Consider the following 20,605-nt stretch of genomic DNA (forward strand, 5'->3'; position numbering starts at 1 on the left):
CCTCGGCCCGACATCGGCTCGACGTCGGCTGGACTTCGGCTGGACGTCGGAACATGCGGGCATATCCGACGTCCAGCCGATGTCGGGCCGAGGTTGAACCGACGTTGGGCCGACATCGGGCCGAGCCTCGGCCCGACGTCGGGCCGACGTCGGCATGTTTACTGGGAAGTCAATGGGGGAAAAATCAACTCCCTGTTTTTACCACTAAAACGGGTCGGAATGGCCCCATATACCATACATGACTTCATATACGATCAACCTTCACTACCTTGAGGTCTGTTTTGCTGTTGGGCAGCTGTGAGGTCATGTGACGTCATCAAAGGTCACCAAAGGTTTTTGGCCAATAACTCCGTACAGGAACAAGATACAGACGCGTGGATGGTCTCATTGTGTTCAGCTCGTCAAGACGCATCGAATGATATACATGATGACCTCGAGGTCACGTGACCTGAGGTCAACCTTTGACCTTGACCTTTCGAGGTCAACATATATATCATTCGATGCGGATTGACGAGAGGATCACGATGATGCCCTTAGTTTGTTCCTATCTTGACTAATTCGAAAGTTATTCGAGAAAAACTCTCTCCATATCTAGTGCCGCCATTTTGACTTTTTCGACCCCTGTGACGTCATCTTTGACCTGACCTGAAAATGACCTTAGTAAAAATTGTAGATCTTGGCCGTGCGTATCCGATGCCGTTTACCGCTTGTCGCTATCTTGCTTCGTTCTCGAGATCTCAGGGGGAGGCCGAATCGGCCCCCCCCGCCAGTTTCTTGTCCCGGCGGAGCCCGCCAGGAATAGGGTTAAGTCAGCTTTGAATAGCTAATGAAGTTATTTAAAGATATATGTATACTGCCTTGCGCGCAACATCTGTCGCACTGATACCAAATTGTTGCTTTCAAATGAAGTCATAAGAACAGCGAAGCAAAAATGAAAGCTTAATAGTTATTTCAAAAACTGGTGAATATTTTTCGGTGAAATTTTGCAGATATTCATTTTTGCTTTTTTAACCATGGTACATCACTTTTATGCCATTTCATTTAACTTTCTTGAAACTATCTTTCTTAAAGGGACTCTCCCACCTTCAAAAAAGTTAATGAATTGTGATGAAAGTGATGTCGCTCGGTTCAGAAAGAGCGAAAACGAATATCTACCAAATTTCATCGAAAAATACTCACCGGTTTTTAACACGCGCAGTGGAAGGATTGCGAGTACTACGCCCAGTGCAGGGGGGGGGGGGCGGATGTCGCCCCCCTAAGATCTCAGCTCCCACTGGAGCTAGAAAGACGAAATTTGGAGGGTAGGTGAAGGCTCTGGGGAACTCTGTTGTGTGTGAATTTCATGACCCTAGGTCAATATCTTCAAGGTCAAATGAGGTCAAAGGTGGTCAAATCTGCCATATGAGCGTCATTTTTGCGTTTACACGCCGATAACTTCTAGTTAATCTAACAATAAATACCTATGGCAGCTAGAAGCCTGCTGAGGGTAACATGTCGCCGGCTGAAGCGGGATCGGCCGACGCAGGAAACGCGGCAATCACAATTTTGTATTTACACACTCATAACTCAAGTTTTACCGGCCGATTTTCAAAATTCTTTGACCAGAAGATTGCCTGTACATTTTTTAGTCTTCTCACCGAATTTGACGCGAATCGAATATAATCAGCGGTAAGGAGCGCGATGTAAAGACGGAACCGTCCCGCCCCGGCACAGTCTACAATTCAGGCGGCGCGTAACGGCTAGCGGCATGATGTTTGACTTTACACCGCTATTACAAGAAAAGTTGTGACCCGATTTTCTTATTTCTTGCACGAGAAGATCCGCAGCTCAATTTTGGACTGGTAGCCAAAATTTCACATTAATATTATGCTTGCGGCGCGAGTTATTGGCGAAAAACAGGAGGGGTGGGCGGAATCCGCACCCCCCCCCCCTTCCACTGCGCGTGTTAACCCGCGCCCCACTGGGGTCTGCGTATAACACGCCCTACTGGGGGGGGGGGGCTATTCATAGCCCCCCCTCCTAACTCCGAAACTACTGAGCCGATCGTCAAAATTCAAACGGCGTCTGATAGCCCCGGAAAAACTGTCGAGCGAAACCTAATTTCATTGACCTCGAGGTCACTGATGACGTCACAGGTCAGGTCAAAGTAAAAATTATTAGCATTCTGGCTTCTTCACGTTTTGGGCTCTGGCCGCCGTCTTACAAGTCAGATCAGGCTCATTTTTGGTTCACACACTCGTGAACAGATGCTCTAGATACTCTGAGGGTACCAAACTTGTACTTTGATTTTCAGGTCAAGGTCAGGTCATCACAGGTCACGAAAATATTATATCATGTGTCGGTCACGTGACACATGTTTTATTGTCCATTTAGGCCAAACATTTCGAATTTGATGTCGTCTGTGTCATTCGAGGTCATTTTGAGTCAAATTTCGCTTAGGTCAGGTCACTTTCAGGTCAAAAAAGGTCAAATTTTGAAGTTCAAATTTTTCAACAAAAAAGGTGTCTATTGGATGCAGTTTGAGCTCAGGAACACGGATGGTGCTATTTATATTGGCGTACGATGTCAAATTCGTGCTGAAAAATTGATTTGAAAAATTAATAATTGTTAATTTTTTGCAATAATGCGTATAACTTGGCCATTTTTGAAGATATTTAGCTAAAACTTGCTAGAGTTAGTCATAATAATGCTTTCTATCACATAGGGGAAGTTGGGGGAACGCCGAAGACTTTTTTTCTGACGCCCGTAGCACGCAAGGTAGACAACATACGCTATTCTTGTTGGCGTCATTCGAGAGGCCAGTCTTTTGCCTTTCAAACATACCAGGCGCATTTGATGAATTCGCATACCGTTATGCGCACAAACTAAAAATATCAAAGAAGTGACTTTTTCGGCGTTGCCCCGGACTGCGGGGAAAGCCGAAAATGGGAGAAATGATCTACGGGGAATGCCGACATTGATGTTTTGCCATTTTATCTCAAACTTTATCCAGAATTCATCAAAGCTGACACACGTTTCAAGAGCTTGAGGACGCGGTGCACACTGGAAGTTATAATTGTGTGATATAATTAGAAAATGCCAGGTAAATCATTCCTTATAGGTAACAGGCCGTTGTTCGGTTGAAAATGTAATTTGTGTGACTAAAAATACGCGTTGCTATTCTACAGCAGTAAAGTCCACGTAGCGTGCTTTTAACACGTGCGTAATCGCGCGTTTTCGGCATTACCCCAGCCAGCCATACTTTCATTTGCAGGCCCATAACTTTTCAACGTGCTGTATAAATTTCAAATAGGCAGCACACTTATGCAAAGACATGCTTAAGATTACTTGACCGAATTGGCCAGACAAACGGTAGCATAATGAGTAAAAAATGCAGCTTCAAAGGCGCATGTAGTACAAGGGAAACGTACCTTGAAAACGCTCTTGGCGCCCTCACAGTCGAAGTATTCCGAATGACGACTCGTAACAAACATGCGATAATTGTAGACACTTAAGCTTCAGAGCATCACTGACAGGTGGCATCCATGTCGTACGGTTTTCGAAATATCTCGAATTTCGGCTTTGCCCCAACTCCGGCATTCCCCCAACTTCCCCTATATTCCGTTTTTTTTCGAAAAGTCAAAAAGTTTTTGAAAAAAATGTAAAAATATAAATTTTGAATTTTATTATATAAAATTTTCGAAATTTTCAAAATTTCGAAAATCCGAGATAGCAGTTTGATAGTGCAGTCTATTCTGAGTCCTCTCATGCAAAGAAATTGGATCTAGCTTAAAAACTGAGCTCTTGGGAGCGATTGCCGTGTTTCAATGTTTTGCGTCGAAATTGGCCGAACATGACGTCACTCTGACGTCATTTCCGGCCAACCTATGGTAGGTACGAAGTTCAAATTTTGACACAAGGTGTCAAATTGATGCAGCCAAAGGTACTGAAAGTTTGGCGTCGATACGTCAAGCGGTTTGGAAGTTATTGCAGAAAAACGGGAGGGGGGCTATAAATAGCCCCCCCCAGTGGGGCGCGGGTTAACCCGCGCCCTGGTGTGGGTCTGAGCCACCTTCGCCCTGGTGGGGGGGGGCCAAAATGACCCCCCCCGTCTAACTCGAAAACGAAGAGGGCTAGGAAGACGCGGAAAAAAGCAAACGAAAGCCCATAACAAGTACGTTCGAAAGTATTTCAGTCATTTTTTCGCTAAGGTCAATATTGAGGTCGCTAGAGGTCATCATAGGTCAAATTTCAGTGTTTTCGGTGTTGCCGGACATATTCCGCTGTAGCTCGGAAACTAGAAGAGCTAGAGAGCCGCGGAAAAAAGCAATCGATAGCTCTTTTCAAGCTCTTTCGCCAAGGTTCGTCAGATTTGACCTCAGCTCAACGGTTTGGCCCACAGAGGTCATGCAAGGTCAACTTGGCAAATTTCGTTGAAAATGTTTTTAACTATAGCATGCATTCACGAGAAAATAGAGAAACGATTCATGCACCATCGTGCTTGGCTCGTCGAGACGCGTCGAATGATATATAGTTTGACCTCGAAAGGTCATTTTGAAAATTTGACCTCAGGTCAAGGTCATGACCTTACCGAAATAGGTCATGCTGCATATCATTCGATCCGCATTGACGAGACAAACACGATAAACGTCGAACGGAGTCTCTATCTCTATTCAATAACAAGTAAGTGCAGAAAAACCGCTGGTGACCTCTGGTGACCAGGGAGATGACCTAGCGTGACCTCAGCGAGGTCACAAGCAAATGGTTTCACATGGGCTGTGATTTGCTGACCCAAGACACTTCAATAACGAAATATAGGAACAATCACGCCCGATTTAGCTGAAAAACAACTACTTTTCGATTCTCCCATTGACTTATAATGGGGAGCAGCGATGACCTGACCTGACCTTAGGTCACATTTATAAAAAATCCGAGATAGCCATTTTGTAGAGCTGGGTGACATCTTCAAGTACTGTAAATTTTACATCGATCGGATAAAAGCTGTGCCTTTGAGAGAGCTTTGAACTTTTTTAGAGGTGGTGTCAGTTTTGGTGACCTTGTGACCTGACCTGACCTGACCCGAACCCCCCAAAAAAGGACATGATGTAAAAATGTTGAATAAACAGCTATACAAAGTTTCAGGGCGCTAACTCAAGTGGTTTCTGAGTTATCGCTGAAAAACCACAGGGGGGGCCAAAATGGCCCCCCCCCCACCAGGGCGAAGGTTAAGATATTAGACTTTTACTTTTGTTTACTTTTTAGGATCTCCGCTGTTCCTAGCGACTTTATTTGAAAGTGCGCCACTTGTTGCGCGCAAAGCGGCATATACCACCGCGTGCTACCAAACGCTTTAGTAAAAGATTTAACCCTCGCCCGCACATGGGGGGGTGGTTGCCACCCCCCCCCCAGGCAGTCTTTCTGCTCTGCACTCAACATTTTTAGAGCTAGAAGGCTGATTTTTCGTATAGCTGCTCGTCTATCCTTTCTTGATGTCCACTGAAAATTTCAAGTTTCTGTGATTTTTGGTTTCGGAGATATGACCTTGTTTTTCAGGTCATGTCATGACCCAAATGGCCAATTCTCAACATCTTGCGTTTGCCATGGGCCTTGTGAGCTTTTGACACCCTGATTTCGGCCTTTTTTGCCAGTCTTACCTCCCACCTATCATGGAACATGTTGTTCGACGATGTACAGGGGTCAAGGTCAGGGTCAAGGTCAACCTAGGTCATCTAAGATAATTGCGTTTTAGGCAAGCTGAATTTACTTTTTGTGAAGTTTTTTGACTGCATTTTTGGTAAAAGCTTCTCAGATCATGATTTCATGTGATATGGACCCAAAAACAATCGGTGCACACATCAGTATACACACAGACACACACAGACATACAAACACATATAATTGACCTTGACCTAACTTGACCTGAAATGACCTCAGCAGCAAAATTCTGGTCGGATAGTGTGACAAAGAGGTTCTAGCTGGCTTGGCACCAGAAAACAGCATCGTCATCGGTATTTGATAAGCAGCGCACTTGATATCCAACGGTGACCCAAAACAGCAACATTTTTTAGTTTGACCTGACCTGGAAGGTCAATGACTGACCTGAGAAGGTAAAACTGGGTATCATTGGATTCGTCTCTTCCCAAAGAATCTTTTTGGTCTTTACTGCTAAGCTCTATCTCCAACAGGAACGAAATGGCGCGGGGGGGGGGTGGCAACCACCCCCCCCCCCCCATGTGCGTTCTAGGATGGGAAAATGGCATGTGCGGGCGAGGGTTAAAATCGTTAGATCTGCGCTGACGTCACAAATTCCAAGGGGCATTCCAATGCATTATCCCCTTAGAATCCGAAAACTGCAAGTTTGAAATTCCATATCTCCGAATTAAAGCATTTTTCGATGTTGTGAGTGCCCAAACCGGTATTTTCAGGCCATGGCCACCAATTTAGCTATCTCAACTCAAAACTAATGTCAAGGTGGGATGGTCACTTTTTAACCCGCGCCCCGCTGGGGGGGGGGCAGAATCTGCCCCCTCCCGTTTTTCACCAATAACGTCTAAACGCGTTACGCCAGCGACGTCAAACTTTCAGTACCTTATTATACATCAATTTGACACGTTCTCTGAAAATTTGAGCGAAATCCGTCGGATTTTTTTTTTTGAGAAATTGACGTTTTAGTGACATCATGTTCGCCATTTTCGCCTAAAAAACGGCAAAATTTCAAACGCCGCTAACATCTTTATTTTTAAAGGAATCAAGACGTAACTAAAAAGGTTACACGTGATTCTACTTTGTCTATCAAATGGCTATCTCGGTTTTTGAAAATTGTGGATTTTGACCCAGTTTTTTCTTTTTTGGGAAAATAATTATAAAATCCAAAATTTTGAGTGTATCGAAAAAAACGGAATATACATCATACAAGTAGTCTATGTGCACCTACATACCAATTTTTGAAGAATCGCGGTTCAAAAATGTGGGAGTTATTCAAAATTTTATGACGTCACGACACACAAAATTTTTGAAAAATTATTCTTTGGAAATTCTAGACATCGTACGGAAACAAAAATAGCACCATTCGATTCGCCGTGAAAAAACTGCATCAGACAGACACCTTTTTAGGCCCTAACAACCAACTTCAAAATTTGACCTCACTTGACCTGACCTTGACCTGACCTCGACCTGAAATTCATCCAGAGGTGGTCCATATCACTCACTTATTGAGTGTGCCTATTGAATTCTATGAGTAAAATGACCCATAAAACATGTGCCGCACATGCCCTTTTCTATATTTTGTTTTTGGCGACCTGACCTGACCTGACCTGACATTGACCTTGACCTTTGAATGACATTGTATGCAACGAATATTGTCTTGGTAGTCTAAGAACACGTTTTGGGCGATCAGTCTCAGTCCATTCTTCGGCAACTACGGTGCAAGGCCGATACTGTAGAAACTTACATTTTGTACCCTTGACCTGACCTTGACCTGACCTCTGACCTACTTAAGCAACAAAATTTGGTCTCTTAAGATCCGCCTTGTTGAGAGCTTTCGATTGCCGTTTTCCCCGTCTTTCTACGACCATCGGTTCGGAAGTTAGACAGGGGGCAGAATCTGCCCCCCCCCCCCCCCCAGCAGGACGCGTATGGCTGAATAGCCCAGCGGGGCGCGGGTTAAAGGGGGAGGGTCTCTTAAAACTTGTCCAATTTCAAATGACTGGGATCTGACATTTTCAGGGAACGTGCCAAAAGGGTGGCCCAGAGGGAGCAAAATTACGGCCGCTAGGGTGAGACTAAATGCTTACTTCGAAATCTAAGCTGCGTTGCGGCATTGGCGGTTATGTGCGGCATGTATGCCGCATGATTAGTAAGCGGCGACCACTAAATTAAAAACTCAATAGCTTTGACCTGTTCTCAATGGATAACACTGCATACCAAAAATGTCTTTCGCTCTCGTCATAGGATATTTAGATTTAAATAACTAACTTATCTACATCATTGTTTTGAACCAAATTAATACTTTCAACTTTACCCTCGCCCGTATTGGTGTTTTTCCAGCCGCGAACGTATAAGGTATAACCCCTGTCCCCTTGCCGTTTCGCTCCTGATCAAGCTAGAGCTTCACGGAAAAAACGAGCGTGTTGCCCGTGACGAGAGAAAGCCGATGATACCCAATTTTAAGGTCCTAGGTCATCGGTTGACCTTCCAGGTCAGGTCAATAACCCAAAAGGCGGGAAAATTGGGACCTGTTAGAACGTCGTAGTGTGGCTGCTATGGGTTTTTTCGGGGTGCTGATCACGAATATCATGCTAGTTTTGATCACAGATGATGTCTTCACTCATTTAGGCCAGGTCGGGTTAGGTCAGGCCAGGTCAACCAGTAGAGGTCCTGCCAGGTATTTGTAGTAGGTGTCAACCGCCTCTGACAGCCTCGTAACATGTTACGAAGGCACCAAACTACAGGGTGTTTCACAATAAATGTTACTTTTGAATAGCTTAAATGAAGATCTTACTTGTTCGTAAGCGCGTAAATTTTATATGCATTTTGCTGCAAATTTGTTGCAGTTTTTAGTCCTTATATTTTTTTTACAAACCGTCAACGGTTCCATCTGTATGGACGTGCAATGCCAACACCGTCAAAACGGGTCAATTCGCCGTGTACAGATGATGAGGCGGTATGGGTGGTAATGCATTACGGCGCTTTGCGGAGTCTGACCGCAGTGCGACGGAGTTTCGATAGCCATTTTAAAAGGAGGAAGAATATTCCGTCAAAAATGTCTTTCAAACGGGTGGTAGAAAGGTTCCAGAAGACTGGAAACACGAGACCAGCCCCGCCTCCTGGCCGGACGGCGATCCCAGAAAATCTGTTTGAAAAAGTCAGACGGAAGGGTGGCATAGTGGAGAACCCGAGAAGGGTGCTCAACTGAAAGTTATATGCTCATCAGTCCTACTGTTCGGCTGTCTCATGTGGTAATACTCATGAGCAGGGATGCGGAGCCGTGGAAATTTCAAACGGCTCCGGCTCCGGCTCCGGCTCCGGAGAAAAAAATCGGCTCCGGCTACGGCTCCGGCTCCGGGTGAAATGTTATGGCGGCTCCGGCTCCGGCTCCGGCTCCGAGTAAAATGGCCCGGCTCCGGCGGCTCCGGCTCCGGCGGCTCCGGCTCCGACTCAGTACATCCCCTATGCAATCAATTAAATACGGGTGGAAGAAAAATTGGATTGGTTATACGCGTTACCTACTCTTGCCATGACCGGCTCACCGCGTCCCCGCGCAAACGCACCTCGGAGAGAACTGGCAGAACAAAGGACTAGGAAGCGATGGCATTGGAAACGCAGTCGCCGCGAATCGGAGTTCACCACTGAACCATCGTAAGCTGACACCCATCTCGGCTGCATTGGGGGGTGGGGGGTGGGGGGTGGGGGGGGGGGTGGTGGGAAGCAAGGCCCTAAAACATAAGGTTGGACGAAGTTTTCTACCAAAAATGTACTAGAATAGCGCACGAGTCAAAGCTATTTCCGCTGTTTCTTTACAAATATGTCGCAAACAAGCTTTTTCTGTAATAAATCATTATTTCGAAGCTAAGCGACCAGTTTCTATAAATTCAATAAGCGAATACTTATTTTTTATATAAAAGCCTAGCTTATATAGTCCAACTCTAGTTGAATAATCAAGTAGCTACTAAATTTTCCAGATGTGACACATATTGCGCACTTCAGACAAATGCGTTGCTAGGGCGTTGCTAAGGACTCTTTCGCATGTTTTGCTGCCTTGTTTTTGTTATGAAGTGAGGGAAGTGAGATGGACAGGCTTTTTGATTTTTTTTTTTCTGGTGTTCTAGGACCGTCTCAATTATTTAACTTGACATACTTTCCTTGCTTTTTTATCCGAGGCTTTTTCAATAATTGGTAGATTCTAGCGTGTAAATAAAAGGGCGAGCAGGCCACAGGGGTAAATGCAAGTCGACTGATAGTGAAATAAAAGGTAAAAGTGTCTGTTCCATTAGATTAGAAATTTAATGTAATGTGATGGAACATGAAGCAACAAGATCAGACGCAAGAACCACCAATTAAGAACCCAGAACCAGCAAGCGCCATGCTATCAAGAGGTGATCAAGAGCAGCCATGGTAACGTTTGATTAGCTTTCAGAAAACCTTGGAAGACGCCAGACGGAGAGCAATCAAGAGATCTTACAAGACCAGTAGTCCTACTTGAAAATGAGAGTCGCCAGGAAAATCAGTAGATTCTTCAATGGCAACACATTTAAACATCTATCTAGCAATGATTTGCACCAGCGAGGTGCTATCATTGTGTTTTGTGTCTGTATCCCTATAAACTGCTAAAAAAAAATTGTCAATAAATAAACAAACAAACAATAATGCGTCTTTTTCTACTAAACGTAAGTCCCCCAAGTGGCAGGGGATGAATAATAGAAGGTACCTACTACCTACCTAATTAATTGTCATCTATTCATTCAATTCATAGGCAATTCAGGGCATCGATCGGCAGCGCCCTTACTGCATGGTACTGCGGATCGTCAATGGGTTTCTTGATGACTCCGACTCTGACGCAGACTTTCAAAAATCAACTGACTTTGATTTCAAATGTCGGCTCTGACTGACTCCGACTCCATAGCCCTAGCAGGTCTGCGGAGGCAATGGATTTTTGGTGACTCCGACTCCGACTCTGGCTTTCAAAATCGACTCTGACTCTGGCTCTGGTCAGAACTGTCGACTCCGATCGACTACAACTCCGACTCGGGAACCCTGAAAGGTCTGCGGAGGGGATCGAATTTCGGTGACTGACTCAGACTCCAGCTTTTAAAATTGACTCTGACTCTGACTCAACGACTCAGGTCAGAACTGCCGACTCCGACCGACTACAACTCCGACTACGGAACCCTGAAAGGTCTGCGGAGGGGATCGAATTTCGGTGACTGACTCAGGTTCCAGCTTTTAAAATCGACTCTGACTCTGACTCGACGACTCAGGTCAGAACTGTCAATTCCGACCGACTTCATGACTCCGACTCCGGAGCCCTACTGGCAGCTATCACGCCAGGAAGCTGCAAATCGTATGTTCCGTGGCGGTTTATGGCATTAAAGTCGATAATGCGGCTGAATCGCACTACGAAACACCCTTATTGGCTGCAAGAACCACGAAAGTTAGCGCATCACCACTGGAAAACGTGACAAGTTATCCAATAATTGGCCCTGGATTTGGATAAATAACATGTTGATGATCATATTAGCACACATTTACATTATCATTTATCTCAATGTTGCCCTTCAGGCGGCTCTAAACTATGGCAATTTCCCTATCTTCAACATGTAAATGCCCTCGGGCGTCCTCGTGGTGACGTAGGCATGGGAGTGCCAGGTTGGTAGGAACTAGACTTCGACGCCCCCTGGTGGGAAGAGACGTTGCTGGGAGTCGCAGTCCACTGCACTGGCTTCAAAACAATGGCCGTCACCTGATGACCGGTCCTCATGTTCTGGGGATGCAGTAGACGTGAGGGGGGGGGGGAGGAGCAGACAGGAAGTTGATTGCGCACTGTGGGATACTGGGGATATTCGGCTTTTTCATTCACTTGATGGCCCATGACGTACTATTGGTCTCAAGATAAGGGCTCAGGCGACCTGTAGTTTTGATGCGGTGAATACCCTTACCCTCGCCACAACTCGGGCCGAGTGCACCCCTCCTCCCAGCCAGCGCCACCCCCACTCGCATTGTGGCGAGGGTGAGGGTATTCACCGCATCAAAACTACAGGTCGCCTGGGCACTTATATTGAGACCAATAGTACGATATGTTTTACTGTCTTGTACTGTCAAACCGAACTAGGTCAATTATTTTTTTTTCCTCTTCAAAAAATAAAAAGGAGCCGGAGTCGCCCCCTTTTTTGGCGGCTCCGGCTCCGGCTCCGGCTCCGGGCTATATTGTTTCACGGCTCCGGCTCCGGCTCCGGCTCCGGGCAAAATATGCCGGCTCCGGCGGCTCCGGCTCCGACTCCGGCTCCGGCTCCGCATCCCTGCTCATGAGCCATATGTAATACATGTCACTGAAACATCGTCATTTGAAAAGCAACATTCATGTGAAGGACCCTGAAGCGAATTGACCCGTTTTGATGGTGTGGACATTGCACGTACATAAAGAATGTAGTTGATAATTCGTCAAAGCTTTTGTAAGGATAAAAAAACCGAAAGAATTTGCGACAAAATGAATATAGAATTTATGGGCATACGAATAGTTGAGGTCATTTTAAAAGCTTATCAAAAGTAACGTTTATTGTGAAACACCCTGTACTTTGTAAACGTTCATGTGGCTGCTTAATTCGAATTCAGCCCGAAAAACTGGCCTAGAAACATGTCAAACTCGAAAAAGTGAACCGAGGTCACCAAAGGTCAATGACCTGACCTGACCTTCAGGTGACCTTGACACCCACCCTAATGCATGGGGGCAACATCATATCACATGTTTGAACGCTTGAAACCACGAAAAGACTGCAAACGCGCTGCTAATGCGAGCCGACATACGCTGAATCGCGGTTCCGGCCAAACATGGTCTCGAAAAGTAGGTCACAGGTCAAAGGTTATTTGCGTCAGGGTCATGAAATTTTCAGGGTAGGTGTAAAATTGATCAACACGAGGGTACTAAAAGTTACGTCGTGATCGGCCGCTTTTTACGCGAGTTATTTGCGAAAAACCGAGGGGAGTCCGTTCGACCCCCCCCCCCTAAAGGGCGAGGGCTAACTCACAGTCCGAACTCCGAACAAGTTCGGTCTTGTTTGTGAATTTGTCGGAGCATCACCTAAATCTAGTAGAGATGATGGAGGGAAACTAGGCTTTTAAGGAGGGAAGGGAGTCGGTGACGGTCAGGGGCACTACAGGCTGGTGAGAGGGCTGACATACCATGTTTTGATAGCATGACTGAAACAGACTTTTTGGGTAGCCAGGAAATCGCATGCGAGAGCCTATTGAAATTCTTACATCGGCCTTTATATGCACCAGTCGTATACAGGTGCGGGATTTGGCATACGATTTCCAGACAATCGAAGTACTGTTTGGAGCCAACGAAGGAAGGAATGAGTGAGTACTAAGTTGAAAGCATTAATTTGGTTCAAAATGATGATGCAGATAAATTAGTTATTTAAATCTAAATATCTTATGACGAGAGCGATTGGCATTTTTGGTATGCAGTGTTATTCATTGAAAACAGGTTGGAGCGTTTAAGTCTTTAATTTAGTGGTCGCCGCTTACTAATCATGCGGCATACACGCCGCACATAACCGCCAATGCCGCAACACAGCTTAGATTTCGAAGTAAGCATTTAGTCTCACCCCGGCCGCTATGCGCCGCCATTTTTAAAAATATGTAGGGCGAGGGTGCATTACTCATCGCCGGGCAAGGTTGAGGTCATTTATCGACATAACAACTTTGAGCTCGATAGCTCCATTTTTGCAAACTTATGGCGAAAACTACTCTTCGCCGGCCGAGGGGGGCGGGTGCCGCCCCTCCTCCCATAGAGTTTTTGTTAGCGATAGCTCCAAAGACGCTGGCGTTAGAGAGCTGAAACTAGGCATACCTGACCTTTGATTCAAGCCGCATCTTGTGACACCAGCCGTATTTTCAGGTCAGGTGAGGTCACTGACCTATGAGTTATGACGTAAGTGAACCTCTGCACGGTCCTCAGATGTCGCAAATTTGCAACGCCCTCAGTGCCAGAGGAGCTTTCACAGGGAGATGAAACTTACAGGATGTAATGACTATACTCCAGAGGTCTCATAACTTGCATATCTTGGATTTTTTTCTAAAGGTCACATAAGGTCAGATCGGTCACGTGACCTCACCATTATATATGAGTCAATAGGGAACAATGGAAACTGCTATTTTAGCGCCGGGAACGATCTCAGACTATCTCAAGTAGGTACATACACGGAATCGTGATTTCCTGCACTCCTTGCAAGGTCCGATGCTTCAATTTTGCATTGTTGACCTTGCGTGACGTCATAAGTGATGTCACTTGGGTCATAAGAGTTTTTCGTCAATAACTCGCGACCAAATTGAGCTAGTGAGTCGAGAAAGCCACCTCAGGAAGACTCAGGAAGACCTGCCGAATTGAACGATATGCGACATGACCTCCTTTGACCAGCTTTGTGGCCTGGGGGCGCTGACCTAACCTCGACCGGAAGTCAACATCTCAAGTTGAACTTACCCAAACAAAAAAATATACCATTCGACATGCCTCAACGAGGCGATCACGATTATGCCAAAATCGCGGCTCTGCGACCATTTTCTTTTTTGTGAAGTTATTTATGAAAAACTGAACTCGTGCCTTGGGTAATTTGACCTGACCTCAGAGGTCACCGGTTGAACTGAGACCTTAAAATCGGGTACCTACCAGTCACTGCGTCTCGTAACGGCGCACACGCTCGTTTTTCGCGACGCTCTAGCTCCATCAGGGCCGTAACGGCGGGGGGGGGGGTCGTACCAACCCTTCCCCCTCTCAGACGTCGCGTATGTAGAAAACCAATAGGTCCTCAATTTTTGACCGTCCTATGTAGACCACGTAGCGTAAAACTAAGAACACCATTGGATCCTCCGTGACGAGCTGCATTGAATCAGTACCGCCTTATGTAAAAATGTTTATTTTGAAATCTCACCTTTTTTACCTGACCTTGACCTGACCACCAGAAAGTAGCCTAAACTGGCCCCAATATTCGCCTAGCCCACATCATTGAATTTAAAATGTAATATATTGACCGTAAAACGTGTAGCACACACTATTAGTGGCAGGCTTCTGGCTACCCCTAATAGTGGCAGGGGGCTGTTTAGGACCCCTCTTGATATCTCGAGATCTAACCGGTCGATTTTCAAAATTCAACCTGCATTCGATTCCGCTCAACCAGATCTACATTTTTTAAAGAAAAGTCCCCGAAAGTAAGTAGGGGTAAAAGCGCTAGGGGGCAAAAACCTCAAATTTCAGATGGTTTTCAACTGCTCGCCACGGCCATGTTTTCAACCAATTTTGACACCATTGCTGCCGATCGATGCAGAATGAGCCAGAAATTAACATGTGTCATAAATATGGGCCTTTCGAAAAATCATAGGTGGATACAGGTAAATGCATTTGGCAGGTACTTAAAATACATAATAAATCAGGTTTTTCGTTGGTGCATCACCAAAACGGATTGGCAATGGTCTCATCATGTTACATAAATGTGTGGTAGAATGACTAAAGAAGATTGGTAATTCATAGGCGGCGTCAGGGTACCGAAGTTGGGAGGTGAACTCCACCTCCCTCTCTTTTCCTAGAGCCGCTATGCTCCACTTCTTGTTCATTTGTGAACCTCTAATACTTACAAATAATGTTGATATACCTATAGTTACGTACAGAATAAATACATACAGCCATAATGCATCAGCAATCAGCATCGTGGTCTTCACCCAAATAACTCACCTCACGAATTGGACCTCCGATTCCCAATGCCCTGTAACCACCCCTGTTGTAGCTATCGGCTCAAAATTTTCCAGGAATATGCCCAATTTAGTTATAAAAATCACAAAATTCCAACGCTTCAGCCGTTTTGGAGATATTCCCGAAAAACCGGAAGGGTGGCTGAAAACAACCCCTTTCCCCTGCTACTAAAAGGATTACGTATCGTTGGGTTCATGTTGTGACCCTTTGTGACATGACCTCTGCGACATGATCTGGTATCAGTGACATCATTTAGCAAAATTGAGAAATAGTTAATGCATCAGAGAAACAATGCTCTATCGATGATTTTCGATAAAATGCCTTCTACACGATGTTAAAACACATTTCCTTAGAAGTCCTGTGACCAGTCAAAAACGCAACCTTTGACCTGACCTGTGACACCATGAGTTGCAACTAGGTCAACGAAATAGGGTCACATGGTAGCTCCTCTGTAAAGCTATCGAACACCTTTTTGCTTCGCAGATTGGTCTGTAACTTTCCGGGCCGAAAAGGGGATAACTTTCCATGGGGGGGACGTCTCACTCGTGCGGCTGGTAGGTACCTAAGTGCTACCTTTATATTTTCTCGCCCGGGAATAGCCCTAACCCGCGCCCTGGTGGGGTCTGTTTATAACGCGACCTGGTGGGGGGGGGCTATTTTTTGCCCCCCCTCGTATCTCCGAAACTACTGGACGGATCCGCAAAATTCAAACGGCGTTCGAAAGGCCTGTCAAATTTGTCGAGGGAAACCAAATTTCATTGACCTCGGGGTCACCGATGACGTCACAGGTCAGGTCAAAGATGAAATGTTTCACCGTTCACGGGTCATCTAGGGAATGCGCTATAACACCGAAGAAAACGCATTTTGTCGAGAATCAGCGATAGGGCGTCAGTTGCCTAGTACATATATTGCTATAAGAGGTCACTGACATTACCAGGTCACAGGTCAGGTCACCAAGGGTCACAGGTCAGGTCACATAAACCTAACTTTAGGTACTAAGGTTGTGCGATGCATGTTTTATGGCCAATTTTTCATTTCCAACTCAATGGTGTTGGTTATAAGACTATCAGGTACGGCTTAGGCCACTTTCTGGTGGAGGTCAGGTCAAGGTCAGGTCAAAAAAGGTCAAATTTCAAAGTTGATATTTTTGCATAAAATGGGTATTGATTCGATGCAGCTCGTCACGGGGAGTCTAATGGTGGTCTTTTTTTGCGCTACGAGGTCTAGAATTGCAAAAAATTGAGTTTGAAAATTTGACGTCATCAATTTTGAACAGTTTTTTCGCTGTAACTTGGCCAAAAAAAGAGGTATCGATCTCAAATTTGGTATGTAGATAGAAGGCGGTAAGGACTATCACATATATTCCGGTTTTTTCGAAATTCAAAAAACTTTTTGGATTTTTCGGCTATTATAATAAAAAAATCTATTTTTTGATTTTTGGGGGTCAAAATCCAAAAATTTCAAAAATCCGAGATAGCAGTTTTGTAGCCCTGTCGATTCTACAGCTTTTATGTCCTTATAGTTTTTCTGTATTTGCAAAGCTATAGGCCTGACAGCTCTTCCCGCGAAACCCTTTTTTGGGTCGAAAACGGCAGAACATGACGTCACTCTGACGTCATTTCCGGCCAACCTATCATAGCCTTTGGATAAATTTTTGGTCACAATGTGTAAAATTGATGTCCGGGAGGGTACTGAAAGTTTGGTGACGATCGGCGCAGCGGTTCTGGAGATATATCGAAAAGTCTGGAGGGGGGGCAAAAAATAGCCCCCCCCCCACCAGGGCGCGGGCTAAGGGGTGCAAGTGCGCAAGCATATCAAACAACTGCTGCCTTAAAGTTTTATTTAGTTCACATCGTTGATTTGCACTACTTTGGCATTGGATCCTATCCAGGGAAAATAAGTGGACGTCTTTTATCACACGATGCAAGTAAATATTACCTGCCTTTGGCAGTTCGCATTTTACCCAACCTGCATGTAGCTCGAAGGTCGGAGTAGCGATGAAAGAAGAAAAGCTTATCGCATGAATAACAAAATGAAATATTATCGAGGAGACCTTGTTGCGCCACATAATCGGCTCTCCATAGCAGAATATCACAAAACAAAACGCGATACAGAAAAACAGCGACTTGCCAGAGCATGGCTCCGAGGGTGGAGATCACAAAGAAGGCTGTGGTTTGGTGCGCTCCAAGCATACGCAATGTGAAAAAAATGTGCCCCATTGCTCATCACAGCCCGGTAATGAAGTGCACGGTAACGGCTCGGCGCCGATTCACTTCCCGATAACGGACTCGATCCATTTCACGAAGAAGCCGACGTCGACGAAGACGGAGGGCCTGCTGTTGAGGTCGCAGTCGACGCCCCAGGAGGTGACGGCGGCCAGCACGGGCCGGCCCGACCAGCGGTAGAAGGTCAGCGCGCCGCCCGAGTCGCCCCAGCAGAGACTGCTGCCCGGCGGCGGGCGCGCGCACGACATGGGGCCCGGCACGAACTGGAACAGCACCAGGCTGTCCAGACAGTCGGCGTCCGAGACCACCTGCAGCGACACCTTCTGCAGTCGGTCGGGGAACGTGGGCCCGACGGCCGTCGAGCCCGAGACGCCCCAGCCGCTGGCCACGGCTGTCTTACCTGCCGGGTCACACAGAGAGCCCAGAGGGGTCACACAGAGAGCTCAGAGGGGTCACACAGAGAGCTCAGAGGGGTCACACAGAGAGCTCAGAGGGGTCACACGGGGCTCAGAGGGGTCACACGGGGCTCAGAGGTGCTGGGCCGTCTCAGGGCTCGGACTAAAGGCTACTCTTCCCCTAAAAAAACTTAAAGCTATCAATTTCGCCCATTCCGTTACTAATGACATGCAGTTAGGAAAAATGAATGCAACAAATATGTTTCTGCTTATTAGCACATTCAGCAGAGCGTTACATTACTAACACTGATAGGCAAATCGCTGACAAACGACCTCGACGCCACGTAAGGTCCACTGGTGAGGCCCACCTGCGAACTCCTCCTCGAACTGGGGCAGCTCGATGGTCTTCACATAGGTGGAGAGCTGGACGGGCGTGTCCACCCGGATCAGGGCGATGTCGTTCTGTCCGTCCGACAGCTCGGAGAACACCACCTCGGCCACGGACCGCGTCTGCTCGGAGCCCTCGTCCACGCTGACGTCGTACTCGCCCACAATCACCTGTCGGGGCCACAGTCAGCTGTCAGACCGGCCCACAATCAACTGTCAGGACCCACAGTCAGCTGTCAGGGCCCACAGTCGCCTGTCGGGGCCCACAATCAGCTGTCAGGGCCCACAATCCGTTGTCAGACCGGCCCGCAATCCCCTGTCAGACCCGCCTCCAATCAGCTGTTGGGGCCCACAGTCAGCTGTCAAGGCCCACAGTCAGCTGTCAGACCGGTCCACAGTCACCTGTCGGGGCCCACAATCAGCCGTCAGACCGGCCACAGTCAGCTGTCAGGATCCACAGTTCCCTGTCGGGGCCCACAATCAGCTGTCAGGACCCACAGTCCCCTGCCAGTGTCCACAATCATCCGTCGGACCGGTTGTATCACACCCGGTTCGGGTGTAATGGTCAGTCACACCGCCCGCGTAATGGACAGCCTGTTGACGGCGTGTCGCCCCATACACTGCAGCGGTGTTGACGTAATGTTTGTGTATGTACGAGTATGAATGAGCGCCCGGTGCCGCCCACTATCAGCCCGCCGTCACTCTGTTTACTACGGCCACGCTCGGTTGGCGCTGATCGGGCTGCGGGTGCCACTGACTAACACAGACGCGGCTGCGCTGCAGCACGGTGGCAGTGAGCAGCGGCCGGCCCCGGGGCCCGGCTCAGCCCGCAGCGGCGCGACGGCCCACATGGTCAGCAGTGGGGCTGCGGTGACTGATGTGCAGTGACTGTGGAATGTTTCTCTGTGAATGTGGCGCGGTGCCCCCTGTGACTGGGAGCGCGCCCCCTGTGACTGTGGCGCGGTCCCCTGTGACTGGGAGCGGTCCCCTGTGACTGGGAGCGGTGCCCTGTGACTGGAAGCGGTCCCCTGTGACTGGAAGCGGTCCCCTATGACAGTGCAGCGGTGCGGTGTCCCTCCAGCCGCGGCTGACCTGGTAGGCGGCGGTGTCCGGGTCGGGCGTCAGGCAGTGGGCGGCCGTCACCAGCCACTGCTCGGACACCAGCACTGCGCTGCACACGTGCGCGCCGTGCCGCTTCAGCTGGGCGGCCCAGGGGAACTCGCCGCGCGCCGCCGTCTCGCCCTGGATCACCGAGACGGAGCGGGCCGCCGGGCCGCGCCGCGGGACGGCCCGGCCGGCAGCTGCACGGACACCACAGCAGCGTCAGACGTCACTGCACTGAGACCTCACTGCAGCGACAAACATAGACCTCACAGCTGTGACAGATGCATCTAACAGCGAGATACCTGGGACGCTTCTATTTCAAATCAACAACTGATAACCAAAATAAAAGGCAGCAAATTGTCTCAAGTTAGTTACCGTGATCAAATTATTTTTGCTGAGTATACTTATTACTTCAGTTTAACCGTAAGCCTACCGAAGGAGGAAACAGTGCACCCTGCTGAGTTACTGACCGATGGTGAGGAGGAACACAGCAGCCTGCAGACGCATGGTGACTGTCACAGCCGACCGGCCTGTCCAGCGCACTGGCCCTCTCCGAGACGACACCGACCCGGCCCAGCGGCGCACTGGGCTATAAGGCGCGTCTGGGAGCGGTGAGCAGTTCACTATCGTTGAGAGGGCCACCCACCGCCCACCCACGGCGTGGGCGGTACCGGGACGGCGTCTTATCGGGCTCCGACCGCGCCGGGCTACCTGTAACCGAGGAGCCGCTGCAGCCTACCTACTGGGAGCCGCCGGCCTTCCTATAACTGGGATCCTACCTGTAACCGAGGAGCCGCTGCAGCCTTCCTTCTGGGAGCCGCCGTCCTTCCTATAACTGGGATCCTACCTGTAACCGAGGAGCCGCCGGCCCTGCTATAACTGGGAGCCGCCAGCCTTGCTACTGAGAGCCACCAGCCTTGCTTCTGGGATCCTACCTGTAACCGAAGAGCTGTCGACCTACCTACTGGGAGCCGCTATAGCCCTGCACTACTGAGAGCCCCTAGCCTTGCCACTGGGAAGGCGCTCCGCAGTCGAGACGGACGGGTACTTTGAAC

General features: G+C 47.8%; 1 protein-coding gene across 1 annotated transcript; it reads right to left on the bottom strand.

The window, feature by feature from the left end:
* Window positions 1–17,262: 17,262 nt before the first annotated feature.
* LOC122370297 (trypsin-1-like) lies at window positions 17,263–20,397 on the bottom strand. Its single transcript, XM_043345767.1, has 4 exons — window positions 20,021–20,397; window positions 19,539–19,747; window positions 18,428–18,617; window positions 17,263–18,064 (listed from the first exon to the last, which is right to left on the bottom strand). Exons 1-4 carry the CDS (start codon window positions 20,055–20,057, stop codon window positions 17,709–17,711), a joined length of 792 nt encoding a protein of 263 aa, XP_043201702.1. The 5' UTR covers window positions 20,058–20,397; the 3' UTR covers window positions 17,263–17,708.
* Window positions 20,398–20,605: the final 208 nt, after the last annotated feature.

This window comes from Amphibalanus amphitrite, unplaced genomic scaffold (genome assembly GCF_019059575.1).
Source record: "Amphibalanus amphitrite isolate SeventyFive unplaced genomic scaffold, NRLGWU_Aamphi_draft 001120F_arrow, whole genome shotgun sequence".
In the NCBI taxonomy this organism is placed as follows: domain Eukaryota; kingdom Metazoa; phylum Arthropoda; class Thecostraca; order Balanomorpha; family Balanidae; genus Amphibalanus; species Amphibalanus amphitrite.